The sequence below is a fragment of the Apodemus sylvaticus genome, chromosome 17 (genome assembly GCF_947179515.1).
Source record: "Apodemus sylvaticus chromosome 17, mApoSyl1.1, whole genome shotgun sequence".
Taxonomy (NCBI): Eukaryota; Metazoa; Chordata; class Mammalia; order Rodentia; family Muridae; genus Apodemus; species Apodemus sylvaticus.
In genome coordinates, this window is record NC_067488.1 from 62,020,678 (window position 1) to 62,041,455 (window position 20,778).

Consider the following 20,778-nt stretch of genomic DNA (forward strand, 5'->3'; position numbering starts at 1 on the left):
ACCGCCGCGCCCGCCCGGGCGAAACTACGAAGAGCCTCAACGCGCAGCCGCAGCGTGACCAGCCCGGCTCCCGCCCCTCCCCGCCCCGCCCCTACGCCAGAATCCCCGCCAGGTCCCCACTCCGTCCTGTCCCGCCCAAGCCCAGCACCCCACACACCACGCCCCTAGCTCTGTAATGCCCCGCCCCGTATACAGACCCGCCCACATCCGGCGCCAGCCCCGCCTCTGTTTCAAACTCTGGCCCCTGCCTTGTATTGTCTCGCCTCCGAGCCACGCCCCAACGCCAGGCCAAAGCTCCGCCCCCGCTGCGCTCCGGAAGCGGAGCTGAGCACTGGAGCACTCCCGGCCTCCGCTCAGAACCGTGAGATGGATGCTGGCTCTTTAGAAATTGCCGGGCTCGGCGGTGGTGGCTCACGTCTTGGGAGGCAGAGGCAGGCGGATTTCTGAGTTCGAGGCTGGCCTGGTCTACAGAGTGAGTTCCAGAATAGCCAGAGCTACAAGAAAAACCCTGTCTCGAAAAAAAACCAAAAAAGAAAAAAAAAATTGCCGGACTCTGAGCTGTGCACAAGTGTGCACAAGAAGCGGGCATTTGCCCTAAATCTACGATTTTTCCATTGCACAAATTGGATTCTGAGACATCGCTGCGTTGACGAAAAAGAAACCGTAGTTACGGCGCTTGCTAACTCTTCCTCGATCCATCCGGCTCCTCACGTCTTGTTTAAAACGGCTGTCCTTCGCGGGGCGTCTTAAGGTGGCCGGTAGTACAAATGCGCTGTGCTTGTCCATCCACACAAGGCTGGGAAGGCAAGGGTCCTACCTTTGTTAGACGTTGCTGACAACTTATTTGCATACCCAAAACAAACCTGATGATCTCCTAACCCAGCCTCCCTTCCCGCCCCGCATTCACCAGCACTACTCCACGCGGTGAGCTAGGCTCATGCAGAAGCCTCGTGGAGACCTCGGTAAGGGGAGGAGCGTAGATATTGGGAATGTGCAGCTCGAGGACTTAGGCTGGTGCTGGAGACCTGTGATGACGATTTTACAAAGCAGAATGACTATAGCTTAAACTTCATTATTATTCCTAGATACCATTAGTCCCTGAAGAGGCTTTCGTTGACCACCGGGTCAGATCTAACATACTTTTGACTCAAAACCTCTAAAGCAATCTCAGCGAACCAGTGGTTTCTACCTGAAAATCTAAGAAACCTGAAAGCTAAGAATTTCATAAGATTTGAAACCTGTCAGTTTTTCCTGTTTGCTATGATCTCATGATCCAACTGGTGTCTGGAAAATGCCTTAACTTCTGACTTTCTTTTATTCTGTGTTCGAACTTGTTATTCCACCTAACCCGAAACCGTGTTCCCGGGTCATGCACGGGTCACTCATATTTGGTTCAAAATTTCTTACTCCCTTTCGAAGAGGGCTGTGTACATAGACAGGATAGCCATCTGTAAGGGTGTGGACAGTCGCTTGTACCTTCCAATATATCAGAGACTCCTGAGCTAGGGTGGCCCTAATAAGGGAAGGAGTTCTAGAGCAAGCAATGAAGGCGGCTCTTGTGTTCAGGCGACTGAGAAGCAGGACGCCAGGATGAGTGAATGCGAGAGCGGACACAAAGTGGTAAGACTGCAGAGAGGGATAGCTGTTACAGTGCCCTGCCTCAGCAAACTCTTGGAAGTTTGAACTTGATCTGCTTGAAGGTTTTTAAGGAAGGAACGAAGGAAGGAAGATGATGATCACATTTGCATTTTAGAGAGCGAGTCTGGCTGGAGTGAAGGCTGGGACAGATCTGAGAGATTGGATTGAGTCCAGAGCTGAAACTGAGGCTTAAACCTTAAAAATCCACTTAAAATGCACACAAAATATACTTGAACACACTTAACCAGCACATGCAACTTATGCAATACATTTAAACAGTTAAATGCTTTAAATGCACACTAAAGACACAAATGCACACTTGAAACAAAAACATTTAAAAATACGAGTAAAACACACATTTAAAAATACACAGGCAAAACCACAATGAAAAGCCTACACTTAAAACTACATGTGTACTTAAAAGCTGGCTTGAAAGTACACACATACTTTATGAGGAAAACCACGCTTCTGAATGGTTCAAGTTGCATCCGGGTCACTGAGTTTGACAACAAAGGACAGTGTGAAGGAAAGTGCAGGCATAAAAGCTCTCAGACCCTGGCTCTGTGGCCCTGGCAAGGTCACCTGATGGACTATTTCCATTCCATAAGGATTAAATTCCATGCCTTACCCACATCCCCAAAAATCCATGAACAACAAAGTTGTATAAGGAGAAAGAAAACATACATTTGTTCATTCCGTAAATATTTATTGAATATTTTCTACATAGCCAGACAAGAGGCTCAGATGCACAGTATTCAGGAATAAAGGAGTGTCCTGCCCTCAAAAGGGAGACAGGCCAGTAAAAAACAAAGAGAATAGTCCATCTTTCTAATACAGCTTACAATTCTTAGAGAAATAAAGCTAAAAGAGTACAGAAAATCACAAGAGCACTAACAAGAAGGGAGAGCTGGAGGACTAGGTAGCAGCTGGAGTAAAGGGCGAGGACCCAGGCAAAACAGCCCACTTACAAGATGCTGAGGGAAGCTGGCTTGATGACTGACACCCGTGTAATCCCTGCACTCTGGAGGCGAAGACAGGGTTATCACCGCAGGCTCAAGGCCAGCCTAGTCAACATGGTGAATTCAACATCAAACTGGGTAACACACTGTGGCCCCATTTTTAAAATGGGGAAGGGGATTGCTAATACTTTCTTTTTCCTCCAAGAAGAAACTATGTGTAGGAAGAATGAGGAATAATCTCTCAATAAAGCCATGTTATAGCATGAAGGGAAGCCAGTCAACAACGTATGCAAAGAACACACAGAACAATCATGTTCCTGACATGGAGGTTCAAGACCATATGATCTTTTACAATCCTTTTAATCCTATGATTGCAAAAGAAGTTGTTGCCAAAAAAAAAGGCACTCTAAACTGAACGTGTTTCTATTATTTACACCCCGAGCCCTGGCTCCTGGAGAGCTGCAGGGTCACACTGCGTGCTGCTAGACATCTAGCCAGGATTCACAGGCTTCGTTTTTATCTTCCTGAACTGACTTTTTGTTACTGAAAACAACTTTGCCTCTTTCAACATCGAGTGGGTTTTTCTTTCATTTATTTCACCTATGTTATTACAAGGAGACATCTAGAACCACAATCTTTAATTCGCCAGTGACAGGGCTGAGTAAGTCCACATTCTCAACCCAAAAGAATGAATGTGAATGAAAGAAATTTAAGGTTTTAAGGCGAATGAAGGAATTTAAGGTCAGGCATAATCAAGATGGTGACACTATAGACAAGGACAAGAAATGAAGTTTGAAATATGTGTGAGGGTTTTTTTTCCTAGAATTAGACAAGAGATTTGGATGAGATAGAAAACTGACTCTGGATTTACATCAAATATTAAGACTCTATATTTTAGAAGCTACTGGGCTATAAGAGTTTTGAGTACATGCTGCTCTTGCAGAGGACCATAGTTATGTTCCCAGTACCCATCCTGGGCAGCTCACAACCACCTGGAACTTCCACTCCAGGGAATCTCATGCCCTCCTTGGGCTTCACATGCAGATACAGACAGGCGGACAAACAGACAGACCCATACATACACACATATAAACATTCTAAATGGTGGAACTCTCCTCATTCTTTCCATCCATCCCTCTGTCAAGCCACTCAAATATGTATATAGTCCTGTCCAATATTTCCTTCCAATTTCTACATTTGAGTTTATTAAAAAAAAAAAAAAGAAGTAATCTTTTGGACAAATGGTCTTACCCCAGTGTCTCTGGTGCTAGAATTACAGGTGTACATCATCTCCTGTCTCCCCCATGTTTCTATGTAGACAGTGTTTTCATAGAAAGAAACTGACTTTTAGGTAGCTATGGGTGTGCACACCTCTATGAGCACTGGAGAAGCTGAAATTGGAGGATTCCAAGGTCTGGGCCAGCCTGGGTGACATAACAAGACCCCGTCGCCAAAGAAAATCCAAAATAAAAAATGAAAGTTTGGCTGGGTGTAGTGGAGCATGACCTTACTGCCAGCCATTGGAAGTCAGAGGCAGGTGGCTATCTGTAAAATTAACGCCTACCTTGTCTACACAGCAAGGAGAGCTGTCTCAAAAAAAGGTAAAGTGTCCCTCCAACTATCTTGTTCTGTGCCAGACATGTAGTCCTCTCTGGGGCCTGACACTGCCTGGGCGTTGACTCTGAACTCAAGCTGCCCCAGGCACAGACTTCTGTTCATCCTGCCGCGGCTTCTCTGCTCCCAAGCTGGTTTTTGTGCCCAGTTCTCCCCACTTTTGCTTCCCTCCCCCACTTGCACGTAGGCACAGGTCCATTTCACTGCTGTTATAACTGTAAGTTAAAAGGGGATCGTGAAAGCAGCACACACAAGAAGCCTAAATTTTTAGACCTTGGTCTTCCGTTTAGTTCTGGACTTTCCTAAGAAACTACAAAGAAGTGGTGAGCAGACAGAAGCTTTCTTCTGAGTCATCGGAGGAAAACTAGGATTCAACCTCAGGGCCTAGGAGCAAGCAGCTCCTCGGAACTCAGCAGTGGTACCTGCTTTCTTACCCTAACCTTCCTCGCACTTAGAAATAAAACCATTTTTTAAAACGTATTAGTACTAAGAGGCATAAAAGATGGCTCAGTGATGGAGAGGGCTTGTCCCTCTCAGAGACCTGGCTGGGTTCAGTTCCCGGCACCCACGTGATGGCTCACAACCCTCTGCAACTGCAGTTCAGTTCTCACCACCACAGGCACCAGGCACACACATGGTTCCCAGATATACATACAAGCAAAACACATACAATAAACATGTTTTTAACTAGTAATTTTAAGTCTTATTCACCCAAGAAAATTGAGGCAGTTTATAAGGAAAAAACAAAAACACACACACAAAAAAAAAAAAAAACCCATAAAGTCAACATTGTTATATATATGAAATAAGTTAAAATAAGGACAGTCATTGGATTCTACATACATTATTAAAAACAGCTAATTCGGGGGCTGGAGAGATGGCTTAGTGCCTAAAAGCACTGGCTGCTCTTCCAGAGGTCCTGACTTCAATTCTCAGCAACCACATGGTGGCTTACACCATCTGCAATGGGATCTGATGCCCTCTTCTGGTGTGGCTGAAGACAGTGACAGTGTACTCATATATATAAAGTAAATAAATCTTTTTTTTTAAAAAAAAGCCAATTTTAACTGAAAATTCTTACAACTACAACAAAAATAGAGAATACTCAATCTAAATTGTCTTAAGAGAATAGCAAATTAATTTCTCAGATGAAGTAAACTTTTGCAAAAACCAGTCTGAGTAAAATTTCTAATTTGAACAGTAATGTAGAATCTTCTTTCAACACCTTCACAAAGAAAAAATGTGAAATTTTACTGTTTTGACTTTTCAGAGTTGCGGGCGGGTGGGGGGGGCTCAGTGGTCTGGAACACTTGTTGCTGTGGCTGAGGGCCTGGGTTTGGTTTTCAGCACCTACATAGTGGCTCAGAGCCATCGGTGACTCCAGCTCTAGGACAGACAACCCCCTTTTCTTCCTTGGGCACTGCACACATGGGTGCACTTACACAAGCAAAACACTCATACACATAAACATAAATATATTAAATAAACGAGAAGAAAATGACTCACCTCTAATTACAAGTTCTGACAATATAAGCTGGAGTAATAGATCACAAACAACTAACTTGAACAACTGATCAGTCATTCAATTAGCTGCAAATGCCCAAATGAGGTCCCAGTATTCTAGCGCAGCCTTCCAGTGGATGTTTAAGGCCTAGGTGAATTGTCTAAGGAAAAGGGTCCCAGTACTCCCTCCTCTGCTACTTCTACATCTTATATGTATTCTCACTGTTGCAGGGATATCACTGTATTTATACATCTCTGACATGCATACTCCACATTTTTAGCAGCTTGGTAACCAACCCTTGAAACAGTAGCTAAAAGCCAAAGTATACTTAATAAAGATTCTGAAGTAAGCAAAAATTACAAGAGGAAAATACTGAACAGTAAGAGATGATCTGTAAAAAGATGCAGAAAGCGAGGCTGGTGTGAAGTGCTTATGCTGATAGCACGAACTGGGATTGGTTCTCCAGATCCTACAGCTGAAACATAAAACAAACGAGCAAGCAAAGATTCAGTGGCCCATACTTGTAACGCTGGGCTGGGGCAGAGGAGACGAGCAGGTCCCTTGGGCTCATGAGTCCGTCACCCTAGCCTACTTGATAAGCTGTGAAAAACCTTGAAATCAAGGGAGAAAGTTAGACCAGTGTTTAAGAGCCAATCTTGTTGCTCCGGCAGATCACCCAGGTTTGACTTTCAAGACCTAAATGGTGGCTGACATCTCCAGTCCAAGAGGATCTGACATCATGGTACAGAAACCAAACATTCATAAAATAAAACCGAACAAACATAGACACCTATAATCGAGCACTTAGGAGACAGAAGAAGGCTGATTTCTGTGCTCTGTGAGTTCAAGAACAGCCTGATACACACGGTGAGTTCCAGAACAGCTGGAGACATAGAGAGACCCTGACTCCAAACCAAACATGTTTTATTAAAATTTAAAAAAAAAAAACAAAAACCATGAAACACAGCAGCTCCTGAGGAATGAAACAGGCAACACCCATACAGACATACCTTACACACATTACATGGAGAATAGGACATATGTCCCCAACACTGAAACCTTCCAGAACTCTACTTGATTTTTCACTGAAGTATCTGGTCTTTTCATGGTATTTCAAGTGGTCAATAAGTGGCCCATCCCATAAAGACAGGATGATCTATACAGACTAGGAAAAGCCTAAGTTAGAACATTTAAATGATCTGGGATGGTAGGTATGTGTTATGTAACAGAAAGTTATTTTTATAAAGAAAACTTGTCTATGGTAGCTTACAGTGAAACTGGCTGATGAAAAACTCAACTATTACACATATTGCTGACCCACTTAACATGTGCTATTGGGACGGCTTATGACTAATTACAAAGGTGACTTCTCCTGTATGTCACTGACAAGACTGGAAGACTATAAGCTGCAGTTCTCTCCCTGGTGGTCTCCTGTGGGAAGCCTAACTCCTTCCTTCCTCACTCTCTCCAAAGCCTACTCTCCCTTACCTCTGCTAGTAGTGAGAATTGTTTCCCATCACTCTTAATAGCGAGCAAATGCTTTCCTCACTTTCTGCCTTTGAAGACCACTGAAACAGCCTTGTTCCTGCACCCTTACTTCCCCTGGCTTCCCTTGGGCTAATTTTGTCACTGATTTTTCTGATTTTCAACTTTTCTACGTTCTTTGTTCTGTATATCCTGCAGTGGCTGGGAGGGAGACTAGAAATGAGGTCAATGCTTTTATTTTTTGTTAGTTTTGGAGTGGTTTTTTGTTGTTGTTGTTTTATTTTGTTGTTGTTTTGAGACAAAGAGTGTAGCCCTGTGTAGCCCTGTCTGTCCTGGAACTGGCTCTGCAGACCAGGCTGGTCTTGAACTTGTGGAGATCCACCTCCTTAGTGCTAAGAGTAAAGGCATGTGCCAACACTGCCCCTCAGCACATTATTGTTCTCCTGCTCTCCTACACACTCTCTCTCTCTCTCTCTCTCTGTGTGTGTGTGTGTGTGTGTGTGTGTGTGTCTGTCTCTCTTTTTGTCTCTCTCTCCACTTAATTCTCAAATCACACAGCAAAGATTCCTTTCTATAACTCGTTCCTACATTAGATCTTTACAAAGATTCCAGAGAAGAGGTAAGCTGCTAAAACAGTATAATAAATCCAAGCCAATAACCATTAATGTACACAGAAAGTCAAAAGTGTAATCTTTTAGGCACTGAGAATATATAACTAAATGGAAGTTGACATTCCATCAACTCAGGTGATTTCCTTTCTTCTACTAATGTACTTTATCTTATCTATTATCACTATAATTTTAAGAGAGCATTTAATGAAACTTTTAATTAAACTTTAATTAAAACCTTTAAGCCATTATGTCATCCAACCTGCTGAGTAATACAAAAGGTTTTTAGAGTGTGTATTCTTTTTTTTTTTTTTTTTTTGGATTTGGTTTTTTCGAGACAGGGTTTCTCTGTGTAGCCCTGGCTGTCCTGGAACTCACTCGGTAGACCAGGCTGGCCTCAAACTCAGAAATCCGCCTGCCTCTGCCTCCCAGAGTGCTGGGATTACAGGCGTGCGCCACCACCGCCCAGCTAGAGTGTGTATTCTTATGTGCTTCAAAGCACCACCTTCATTTTTACTTATCGTTACTTTTATTCTAAAAAACACCCAAGGTCTTTTAGTGTAGAGTTTGGTTAATGGAACCAACTGCTGATGGGGCTGGAGAGACAGCTCAGTGGGGTTAAGAGCACCTGCTGTTCTTGCTGAGGACCAGAGTTTGATTAGCAGCACCCACATAGGAGCACACAATCATTTGTAACTCTCTGCAGGTACCAGGCACGCACATAGTCACACACATTCACGCAAGCAAAATACTCATACACATAAAATACAAAACTAAAAAAGAACCCACCATTAAAACTATATTACAAATTTACAAGACAGCTGCAGAAAGCCCCTAAGCCCTGGCTCTGAAGAGTCTTGCATATTTAACACTAAGCACATGTACTCATGGAACCTGCAGTCTCCCTGATGTGAACAGCTATCTGAGGTAGAGTGAGCAAAGGCTGATAAAGGAACAAACAAAATCCTACACTAGGTGACAAAGTCGTTCCTTTCTGCAGTCTCAGTGCAGAGGGTGAGGTTCTCCATCATAGAAAGGAGGTCTCTCTGGGACCAAAGCAAACTATGATAGCACTGCCTTCTTCTTAGGTCACCTAAGAAGCATTAAAATAAATTTGGTTGCAAAAGTGTGTTTTTAAAGATGTTGTATATATAATGATAAAAGTACAGGCTCACACTTACTGAGCAACCAGCATGGGATACACAGAAGAACACTACTTCTGCTTTATGGACGGGAAGCAAGCTTGAGACTTACTCAAGTGTGCACTCTACAGCAGACCTGCACACCAGGCATGGCACCCCAGCACATCCACCATGCCACTATGCCGTCCACAGTACACAAAGATGCATGTGATCTACTCAAGTAAAATCACACCTTTTCTAACACTTTTCTTTCCTGCAGAGAAATTTAAAATATATTATTAAAATATATGATCACTGTAAGATATACTGTCTTTACTTTGTGTTAGGAACTAAAGTATTTCCTACAAGTATTCAAAATTGAATACACTAAACATTTATACATGAAAATCAATGGAAAAATAACATCTTTAAAAAGAAGAATGCAACCAGTTAGTTGGTATTCCACTGGAAGTATCTTAGAACAAGTTTTAAGCCTTCATTTAGCAACACTAAAGAATGAGGTATCTGAACATTTTCATCACAGATTTTTACTGTATGCAATTAACTGTATTCACAACTAGCACATTACAAGAGTACCACTGTGCCAATAAAATGTACTGCATTTCAACAGTTACATTACCATGAGAAACCAAATATCACAACTTTCAGGGCCACAGAGTTTCCTTCCAATGCTACCATGATGTTTTTTATGTGATAGATGATATTCAAAGCAGGTTTTGCCTTTAGGTTAATTTACATTTCAGAAGTCCCCATAGGCAGATATATATAGTAAGCAAATGGCTAGAGAAAACAAGAGAACCTGAGGAGAATAAGATATAGCATGTAGTTTCTAAAATGGATTTTCAAATACAACATAACACACTCCATTTAGTTGTAAACAAAATGCAAAATCTTAAGTCATAAAAAATATTTTATTGGTAATTATACATAAGTGCGTGGGGCTGTAAATACTTTTTATTTCAAGATATTGATAAGTGCATAAATTGAATGTTGTATCTGGAACTAGAGTACTATGGTTTCTATATGAATTGTTTTATTTAGTAAAAGGCCAATTAAACTGACTTAGGAGTGACATCCCAGTTCTGTGCAATAGTTACATTTTATATCAATTAAATTCACATGTCTATGACCCTGGATAGCTTTGGAACAAGGAAACAGTGATAAAACTATCATCAAGTTAAAGCTTCTACAAGTATGGCAAATTCTCTTCTGCTTCTGCCAGGTGCTTGTACTTCTCTAACGCTAATGTCTTAGAGAACATGGCATACCAGTGTTCAACGGCAACAGCTCCAACCTGAATCAGAAGGCTAAACAAGTTTGACTGCTTCCTGTTCAGAGAGTAAACAGTACAATAAATTGATGCTTTGAAAAATAAGCAAACTAACAAATATAAGCTGCAAAAAATGGATAAAACATAACTCAGAAACAATAATTTAGTAAAAACATGTCAAAAACATTGGCAAAGGTTCATACAAATTCTTTATTTAATAACAACTTCCTATTTAATCACACCAAGTACCAGCAGGTGCATTAAGAGGATAACCATTAAGAAAATCCTGTTGCAGCAATAGTTGATTAAGTGGATCTCTGACTTGCATACATATAACTATTTGTTTCACAATTCTCAAATAATACATATTTAGGCAGCTTGCACTATGTAATAAAAAATTTAAACTCATTACATGCCAATAGTAGAGAATTCAATAATTATGTGTTAGAATTCACTAAACTATAAGTGAAAATAGACTTACCAATAACACTGCATAATGAATAATTCAACCACATTTTCATGGCATTTAACAGCAAAGACCAAAATGTTAAGTCTGGAAATGTTCAGTAGCTTATACTGCAATAAAACCTAATAAATCCTGGCAAATTCGTATTTCATGTAAAACTCAAATTATAGGTTATGCATGAATGTGTCTGTCATGAAAATGTGGTAGTTGTTGGCATCATCTGTATTTCCAGGGAGGACAGGCATGACTAAGTGGGTCGAGACTGTTTAGTGAGACTCTCCATTCAGGGATGAGGCTTCTCCCCGGGGCGAGGAGGACCTGGACAGGCCCCGCTCAGTGTTGTCCGAGCTGCAGCTGCTCTGGCTGTGCTGATCTCCGGCAGCACTGGATGCAGGCGCTGACTTTGCTTTCTCCTTAAAGTCTGTAATAATGACTGTTAGATCTCCAACAGTAACTTCCAAATGCTGCGCGCTACTCCGATCCACATTTTTTAATCTTGGTCTAAACACACACACACAAAAAAACAAAAAACAATGAGTTTTTAAACTAGCTTTTCTCACTATCAAATTTCTGAGTAAATACTAAATAAACAAGCAAAGTAACAAAATGAGTCACACTGAAGGTTGCAGGCAGCTTAATCATTTTATTCCAATAGATGTTTTGGCCAACAAAGACACAACTGTACTACAAAGGCAGCTGATTAAGCTCAGGCTGGGGACTGGAGAGATTGCTCAGTGGTTAAGAGTGCTAGCTGTTTTCCCAGAGGACCCAGGTTTGATTCCCACCACCACATGGAGATTCGCAACATCCTGATTCCAGTGCCAGCAGATGTGATACCCTGAGCTTTGCAGGCACCAGGCATGCACATAGTGCACAAACATACATGCAGACATAACACTGGTACACATAAAACAGTAAAATAAAGACCTCTTTAAAGCTAGGGCTAGGCTAACTCTTACTCCACTGCTGCACACCTGACTGTTACAAGGCCCAGAACCATGATTGTGTTCAGAGCTCATGATTTTGAATATCACTTTCCTGAATTTCAAGTACCTATTTTTTTTAATTGATGAAGGAAAAAAAATAGACATAAATGCCTTCTAAATACCTAACAAAGAAAAGCCTCTTCATATTTAAGCTTGTATTGTTACCTTTTCTGATTTCTAAAGTAACTCTCAAGTGCAGAAAACTTCTGTAATATTTTATATTGAGATCAAACAGGTCACTTTCGTGCTGTGAATAGGAGTGTGCTCAAAGCTGGAAAGGAGACCACAAGGGCTGTCTCTATCGCTTTGAGAGCCCCACAGAGGCCGCTCTACCTGGTCTTCTTGTGACAGTTCTTTTTGCTAGCTGCTTCCTTCTCACTCTTGTCCTTCTCAACTCTGTCTTTCTTCTCTTTCTTCGACTGGGTAGGCGGCACGAACTGCTGAGTGACCTGCTGAGCGACCAGCTGGGACACAGGGCGGGGTTTCCTGTGTGCATTGGAAAGAGGAGGGTTTTATTACAACTTAAAGATGCACGTGTTTATGAAAGAACAGTAGGCTGTGAGAATATATTGTGTGATATTTTCAACTTTAATTTCTCATATATAAAATATAAATTGTTATTTCTGTTCAATAAAATAGACCAAACTATCATACCAGTTAAAATTTAAGTCCAAGATATATGCTCAGGCCATTAGAATGCAACTGTACATAAAGGAACATGTAACATTATTTACAACTTATATCTAAGAAAATAAGGCACACATAATAACAAACATGAATTTCTCAAAATTTAACAAATATTTACACTTAAATAGTTTCTGTGCATCAGTGTTGTGGCTGAAGTATAGGGCCTCACACATGCAAAGCGTAAGCTAAGGCACACTGTAGGCCCCAAGAAGTTGTTTCCTATCCTTCTTTCTGATACAACAAAGATAAATATCTGTAGTATCACCCACTTGGTTCCCTCTTTAAAATCTTTAACTCATTCACTGATTATGTGTTTACTGACAAAACTCATCACTGAAATCCTTGAGACTCCATGACATTTCCCATTTCTACATTTCAGGGCGCCTTCTTGGCTTTGCCTCTGGATGCGAGCATGAGCAAAGCATCCTATCACCCAGAGCAGGGACCCTCCCAGCTCTCACAGAGACTGATTCAGAGAGAAAGTAAAGACCAGGAGGACAAACAGTGGGAAAATATGGGAGATTTTGTGTGTGTGTGTGTGTGTGTGTGTATCTCAATTAATTTTATTGCTTAGAAAATCTTATCCTGAAAAAAAAAAACAAAGAAACAATTCAGAGCATATAGTATTAATTGTGGTCACAGAACCTCAGAACAAAGCCAAGTATACCTGCTTTCCCTCCTCCTGAGGTCCTAGCCCACAGTGTGTATGCATGCACGTGGGCACGATATAACATGTAGAATAGATATAACATGTAGAATAGAGAACAAGAACCAGAACACATTCTGGATGTGAGGAAGGACTGTGCACAGGGAAAGAGCATATGAAGCCGATTGTTCTCCCCATTTCAACCCTGTCACGGTTTTTGTCTTTTATCTTTTTTTTAAGTAGAGGATAAGTGCATATAATCAAATGTTTATATTTAATAATAACTTATAAAATCTAATGTGAAGCTTTATACTTTTAGAATGGCTATTATTACCATGTAGAATTCAGAATGCAGATGTTCAATGCAATGTTCCCAGTTAACATTTTTCCTTTCATTTTTTGAGATAGGATTTACTATATAGATTGGGCTGTCCTAGAACTTATTATATAGAACAAAATAGCCTCAAACTCACAGAGATTTGTCTGCTTCTGCCTCCCAAGAACTGGGATTAATGTTCAAGGCATTTTTTTAAATTTCAAATTAAAATTTAATTTTAAAAATCTTATCATTTTGGATACAGCATTTTAAAAAATCTTTTATATTTTCTTATAAAAGAAACAGAAAACAGCAGGACACAACCAGGAAATGAGAAAATATTGCATAATATTGTATAATCAAACATAAAACATTTGAAAGCTAGCAGGATATAAAGAAGCAGAGTTTTAAAAAACAGAACTGACAGAAATCAGGGTTAAATGTCCAGGCTAATAGTTAGGCTAACAGTGCTGCTTGAGAAGACAGCTCTGGGAGCTAAGTGCAGCTGTGCACCTGAGTTTGGAGCACCAGCACTCAGGTAAACAGCTAGGCCTGCCTCCTGACGGCTGCCAACCCAGTACTGGTAACATGGAGGGACGAGGATGCCGGCTAAGGCCTGCTGAACACCAGCTCAGCAAGTTCCTGGGTCAGTGAGAGATCCTAATTCAAGGAGATAGAGCTGGAGGTAAGGGGAAGGGACACTAGAGGACACTGGACATCCTCCTGGTCCTCCATGGACAAGTCTATGTGTGCCTTCACACACACATACACATGCATACACAACACATGCAAAAACAGCTACACATATGAAAGTGATCTCGCCAGGCGGTGGTGGCACACACCTTTAATCCCAGCACTTGGGAGGCAGAGGCAGGCGGATTTCTGAGTTTGAGGCCAGCCTGGTCTACAGAGTGAGTTTCAGGACAGCCTGGGCTACACAGAGAAACTCTTGTCTCAAAAAACCAAAAAAAAAAAAAAAAAAAAAAAAAAAAAAAGTGATCTGAAGGTATTGTATTTTATGGTTAGCTCTGATAAGGAAATGAATACAACAAGGTCTGAGGCAATAGTTCATGTATTATTCAAGCAGTGTCAGAATCTCCCAGAAGGTTTTTTTGTCTTCCTAACTCCTACCTCCAGAGTTCTGATTTAGTGACTTCTGAGTGGAAACCAAGAATTTGTATTTCTAGCTATTTTTCAAGTAATGCTAATTTGTCTAACTCAAGGAAGTTATGTGAAAAAAAAGTTCCTAGAAAGATACAACACACAAATCTACTCATCTTATAGGCAACTCTCAACAGAACAAAGTATGGATGCCACCAAAGTCCAATTTAGTGAACCAATGAGTTATCAGGGCTATTTACAGGAGCAGAAGTAACTCAAAAATCAACTGCATCACAAAAACACAGCCCAGCATGACGGACAGCTGAGAAAGCTAGGGACCTGGTGTAGCCCCTAAGCAGAGGAGGTCACCCCCCCACCCACACACCCCCAACTTCCACAGGAGCATCTTACACAAGGAGATGGTGGCATCTCCTTGGCTTGCAGCTGTCGCAGGAGCTGTCCATGGTGGTAAATCTCCCTTCCTGTCTCAGCCTACATGAGCTGGAGTTGTCCTCTGTGGCAATACCTCTGTCCAACTCCCCCAAGTAATCACCAGAGTGCCTCAGCCAAAGCCACCACTGGCCAGGAAGAACTTCCCATCCCAACCAAGGGAACCAATGCAGGGAAGAGGAGGTGGGACAAAAGCCACCAATCCCTGAGCAGAAAAACCCAGCAATCCCCAAGCCCCCCAAGATCAGGACTTGAAGGCCTAGAGTGATGGCTCACAGCAGCTAAGAGTACCAACTGCTCCACCAAAGGTCCTGAGTTCGATTCCCAGCAACCACATGGTGGCTCACAACCATCTGTGATGGGATTAGATGCCCTCTTCTGGTGTGTCTCTAGACAGCTACAGTGTACTAGTAGTATACATAAAATAAATAACTCTTTAAAAAGAAAAAAAAAAAAGATCAGGACTTGAAATCTCACCAATCCTCAATCTGGAAATCTCTGCCGTGAAAAACTCCACCCCCTACGAAATTCTATATAAGACCTGGCCTTTTTTCAATTCCCTGGACCCTCCAATAAAACTCTTTTATGGGATTTGCTGCCTTGGAATAAGCCAAGAAGCAATGAAGAGAAGAAGGGAAGAATCAAAGAAGTGGAGAGGGGCCGAGGCTCCTGGGCTCCTCAGCACAGCTGAGGCTGCCTCCCCTGGGAACTGTGATACCTTTCTCTGCTGAGGAGGCTTCCTTTCAGAGAGGTCCTGGGTCTCAGATGCTCTCCATTGGGACACTGTCCCACCTCAGAGCTCTGTGCTTCCTGGGCTCTCTGCCTTGGGATGCCCTTCCCTTGGGATCCCTTCTCCCTAGCTGCGAGGTTCCTGGGCTGCTGACTCCCAGGACACCCTTCCATCCAAGCAAGAACACTTAGAGCACACTGCACAGCGGCCAGCAGGCAGCCCCCAGGTAGGAGAGTGTCCTTTCAAGGCGCCTCAGTTACTCTAAAACTCTTCCAGGCCCTCCACTGCTCTTTCTTCTTTCCAAGGAGCTGGTCTGCCCTCAGGCTCTTCTCTGCAGCCTTCCACTAATCTCTAGACTCTATTGCTTACTCTGGCAGGAAGGGCCCAGCAATCCAGCAATTTCAAGATTTCCTGAAGCTCTTTTGAGTTGTTTACTTTCTGTATCTGCTTCCCTGCAGGATAGAATGTTTCAATCCCATAGGAAACTGTTACACAGCAAGAGAGCTTTCTGAAAAGAAGCTTTAAGGAATGTAAGACTTTTAGCAAACACTGTGATCATTGCCATAGGAAGCCCTGGCCAGTGCAGAGGGCAAGCGGGAAGGAATGAGTTACCTGGGAGTAACAGTCACTGAAGACACTCAAGCAAATTTAACAAAGGGTATGGTGATCAGTCAGAAACTGAAAGATTCTATAAGACAAAAAGTGTTTGGAAGCTTTTCGAATAGACCAGGAAAAAGGGCATTATTTTTAAAATTGTTGTAAAAAATAAACAGAAAGAGGGAAAATAATCAAAAACGCCCAAAATAATGAAATAGCAATGGACTGTCTGGCGAGTAAAATCAAAGGTGAGCAGAACCTGATTAGCTATGCCCTCAGCACCTCTAACCTCAAGATACTTTAAAAGCAGAAGTAAAAAGCCTTGACTTGCATGTAGCGAACATTCTCTATGCAAATTATGATCTGAATGTTCATGTCCCTTCAGATTTCTACACTGAAACATAATCCCAAATATGATTAGAATCAGGAAGTACAGTAATCAGGAGCTAAAAACAGAGCCCCTGAGAAGAACAAGTGCCCTGACAAGGGCTCCAGAGAGCCAGTATGTCCCTTCCACAACCACATGAAGTCACAACACCTCATCAGATACCCCCAAACAAGTATCACCTTGACATGTGATTTCCAGACTTTAAAAGGTGACAGAAAGAAATCTGTTATTCATAAGTACCCACCCCACAGTATTTCTAGGTATTTTGTTATAGCAACAAAAGTAGACTAGAAAGTAAAATCAAAGACAGAACAATACAAATATATAAATAAACAAACAAACAAAAGTACTGGTAATTCACAAAATTTAAGAACCACACTGAGTGTTAGGGGGAAATGTAATATTAATTTGACATCTCCTTACCTATGCTAGATACAGGCAGAAACACCATCAGCAAGGCGACCGGGGTGCTGGCTGGCACTCTGTAGCTGCAGCAGCACCACTGCACACACCCTGGACACCAAGAGCGGATGTGGAGGAATGAGTAATAACTGAGCTTTATTTTCTTACTGACACCTAACAACATACATGTGGTGTGATGAGACATGTAAACAGCCAGACGTAATGCTTGTCTCTGACAGACATCCTGAGAAAACTGGCTTCTGCCTAGGAGCTGCTTGGCCAGGATCAGCTACTTGTTCCACACCAGGAAAGATCTGGTGTTTGTTAGAGTAACAAGTATTTTTTTTTTTTAAGTTATACCAAAATATGGAAAGAGAAAGCAGAAAGACATAGCATGGCTGGGAGTATATGTGTCCAGGTTAGTGCTAACAAAGAGGCATTAAAACTAGGAAGTCCTCTACACAGAAAGTGTAGCTAAGACACTGTCACTGCAGGACAGTTTAAACTACTGGATCTCTCCATTTAATTATAGCTTTGACACATTCGTACACTGAGCTCTGTATTATCATCCCTTTTACCCCCAAATTTAATACAAATGAATATATAAAAATATTACTAACAAAATTATAAAAATTTAAAGTGGAAATCCTGGAACTGTGGAAATGGTTCAGCAAATTAAGAGCACCTACTGCTCTTGCAGAGGACCCGGTTTCAGTTCCCAGCATACGTGGCAGCTTAGAACTATCTGTAATTCCAGGTTCCAGTGTCTTCTTCTTGCCTCTTCAGGTACTGTAACACACACACACACACACACACACACACACACACACACTGCATACATGCCCACAGGAAAAGCAAATACACATAAAATAATAAATCTTTAAAAAGTGGAACACCTGGAGTTTCCAGCCATTAGCAAATTGAAGTGCCTTATTTTTGTCATTACAGTGTATAGCACTTGGCTGGAGAGATGGCTCAGCGGTTAAGAGCAGTGATTGCTCTTCCAGAGGTCCTGAGTTCAAATCCCAGCACCCACATGGTGACTCAACCATCCAATGCCCTCTTCTGGTGTAGGACTGATAATCACTGTAAGTAGTGCTTCCTTTAGAGAAAGGCACCTAAAAGACAGTTACTTAGCATTCTTCTCAGTCACACACAGTATATACTGTCAACATTCAACCGCCATGCTGCACTGAGGGCTAAGAGTGACTGTGACATGTTCCTCGCACCATGCAGGCTGTCACCATGCAGGCTGTCACCAAGCAGGCTCCATCAGCTACTTGGCACTACTTTGCCATACCACACTCCCACTTTCATACAAGAAGAAAATAATGCTAACCTTCCGACTCACAAATCTTACAATAGAGTTGCTAGTCTTTTATTCTTTGAAATCTTTTTCATTCTTAACAGATTTTCTCCCTAGAATAATTGCTCCTTATAGAGACAGGGGATGACAGGCAGGCTAACCACTGTGAAAGTAAACATCCATTAATATGGTGAAATTTATATCATAAATCCAAAAAGCTGAATCAAATCCTTTATTTTAAATGAATTATCAATTCAGAATATCCCTAAAGTACTATACTATCAATGGCAAGAATAAAATAGGTGAGAATACTATAGTTAGTCCACAAGGCAAAACCGACAGAACTAACTGAATCTGTCAGTGGAGAAAAAAGAATTAGATCTGTACTAGGGTCCAGCAGGATGCTGTGGAGGTGAAACAGTGAACTCTAACATCTACCTGGATAGTAAGGGATGAGAGCCTCCAGTCATGTAAGGAAAAGGCATGGTGGGCATCTCGGGAGGACAACAGTGGCCTCCTCTAAGTAAGAGAACCAACAGACTTGATATGAGGCATGCTAAATACTATGGCTGCAGTGTAAAATGTCTCCCACTGGCTCATCATATATTTGAACAGTTGTTCTCCAGATGCACTGTTGTTTTGGGAAGACTCCATAGTCTTTAAAAGAAGTGGACTGGACCACTGGGGAGGTCCCGACAGAACTGTTCTGCTCCTTGGCCTGATGGATGCAAAGAACACACTACAGGACATGCTCTCGGCACAGCAGACCGAGCCGTGGTGCTTTCCTCATGGTACGGACTGTACTATGAAGCCATGGGCCTCCGCTACTCCATTAAGTTGCTCTGTCAGCTGTTTTATCAGTGGTAAGAAAAGCAAACAAATATACCGAGTGTGCGGGTTTGTGTGTAAAGTTGGCCATGGGTACACAGAACTGTAGAACTGGCGTCTGGTAAGCAATCATAACTATCACCTCTGTGCCTTGTGTCCTTTATTGTATTCCTTGCCTTTAAAAATGTTATTCCTTGCTGGGTAGTGGTGGCGCACGCCTTTAATCCCAGCACTCAGGAGGCAGAGGCAGGGAGATTTTTGAGTTCGAGGCCAGCCTGGTCTACAGACTGAGTTGCAGGACAGCCAGGACTATACAGAGAAACCCTGTCTCAAAAGAAATCAAAAACAAAACAAATAAAAAATGTTATTCCTTAAAGAGACTTAAGACTTTTCAAGGTGTTGAGAAAAAGTGACAGTTGATTGCTTGGCCCTAATCAGGACATCAAAAACATCCCACATAAAGCTCAGGGAACACTGCAGAACAGGGAAGGGAGTAAAAGACTGTAAGAGCGACGTGACAGGGAGAAGGACTGAGACATACTATTTTCTAGGTATGATGCAAGCACTGCGATCATGACCCCGTAGCAAGCAGCTGTGGGTGCACACACTAGGCCTGTGTGAGAGTGGGCCTCTTAACAGTCAGTGATAACAGTCGGGGAAGGGCTCATGAAACCCAGGCCATCCTGCTGAACTATGGTTGTCAATGACTCCTGTGGGAGGAGCCATTGTTTTCAGTTGTTTACCACCAGGCTCCAAAAGACAGTGCCAAAGCCAGAAGGCCCTGGTTAAACCTACCGTGTCAGAAAACTAAACAAAGAAAAGCAAAGGAACATGGGAAATGGGTTTGCAGCAAGAAGCAGAGGTGAAACACACTAAGATGGACATAAGAGAGGGACAAGGTGAGAGGGACCAGAAGGAACTAATATGCATCAAAGGGTCAGAGCGAAATTACTTCTTACATGTTTCTGAGTAATTATATCTTTCTTCTTTTATCATAGGCTTTTCTATATTCTATAATACTCCACTGTTTTTATTCTTATTCTAATGAAAAGGATTACAATTCATCTGAAGATTCTAACTGTACCCCATAATTCTAAGATTATTTCATCTCATTCAACTTTGAATGAAAAGAAAATAGTGTAGAAGAAAACATTTATTAACTGAAAAGAAAATCCCCTATTGCTCTTTAGAGACTGAATGGGCTTTAAAATTCCTTCAATGACAGCAGTAGGGACACAGTTTATCACAGGCCTTTATAATGTCTAGAGAGGTACAACTCCACCACGCATGCATTATCTGTCCACAGGGATCAGAACAAAGTGTGATTTCTCTTCCATTTGACAAGAACAATCTGCTGAATGAGAGAGAAGGGTCTTTTTTCCCTAAGAGCACAAATCTACTTTTATTTCTTTACTTTCTACTAATTTAAATCCAGGACAGGTACACCATCACACGGATTCCGTGTCCAATGGCCTTTGCAGGAAGGTCGTTTCAGAATTTGGCACGAACCATGCCACTGTTTCAGTGGGCCCGGGTTACTTTTCCCCAGATCACTCTGGTTTTGTCTGGTTGACCTCCAGGAGTCAAGGTATTGTTTTTTGCTTTATACACATAAGCACATCTCTTGCCTAAGCAGAACTCAGTTTCTTCCTGGT

The 20,778-nt window shown here is 41.9% G+C and overlaps 1 protein-coding gene across 1 annotated transcript in view; it reads right to left on the minus strand.

Annotated features, from left to right (window-relative positions):
- Positions 1-9,842: 9,842 nt before the first annotated feature.
- The window catches only part of Yaf2 (YY1 associated factor 2), a 52,270-nt gene continuing 41,334 nt past the window's right edge, over positions 9,843-20,778 (minus strand). The window contains exons 3-4 of the mRNA XM_052160730.1: positions 12,006-12,158; positions 9,843-11,187 (exon numbers count right to left, since the gene is read on the minus strand). Coding sequence (XP_052016690.1) covers positions 10,953-11,187; positions 12,006-12,158 — 388 coding nt within the window. The 3' untranslated portion in view covers positions 9,843-10,952. The remainder of the gene's footprint in view (positions 11,188-12,005; positions 12,159-20,778) is intronic.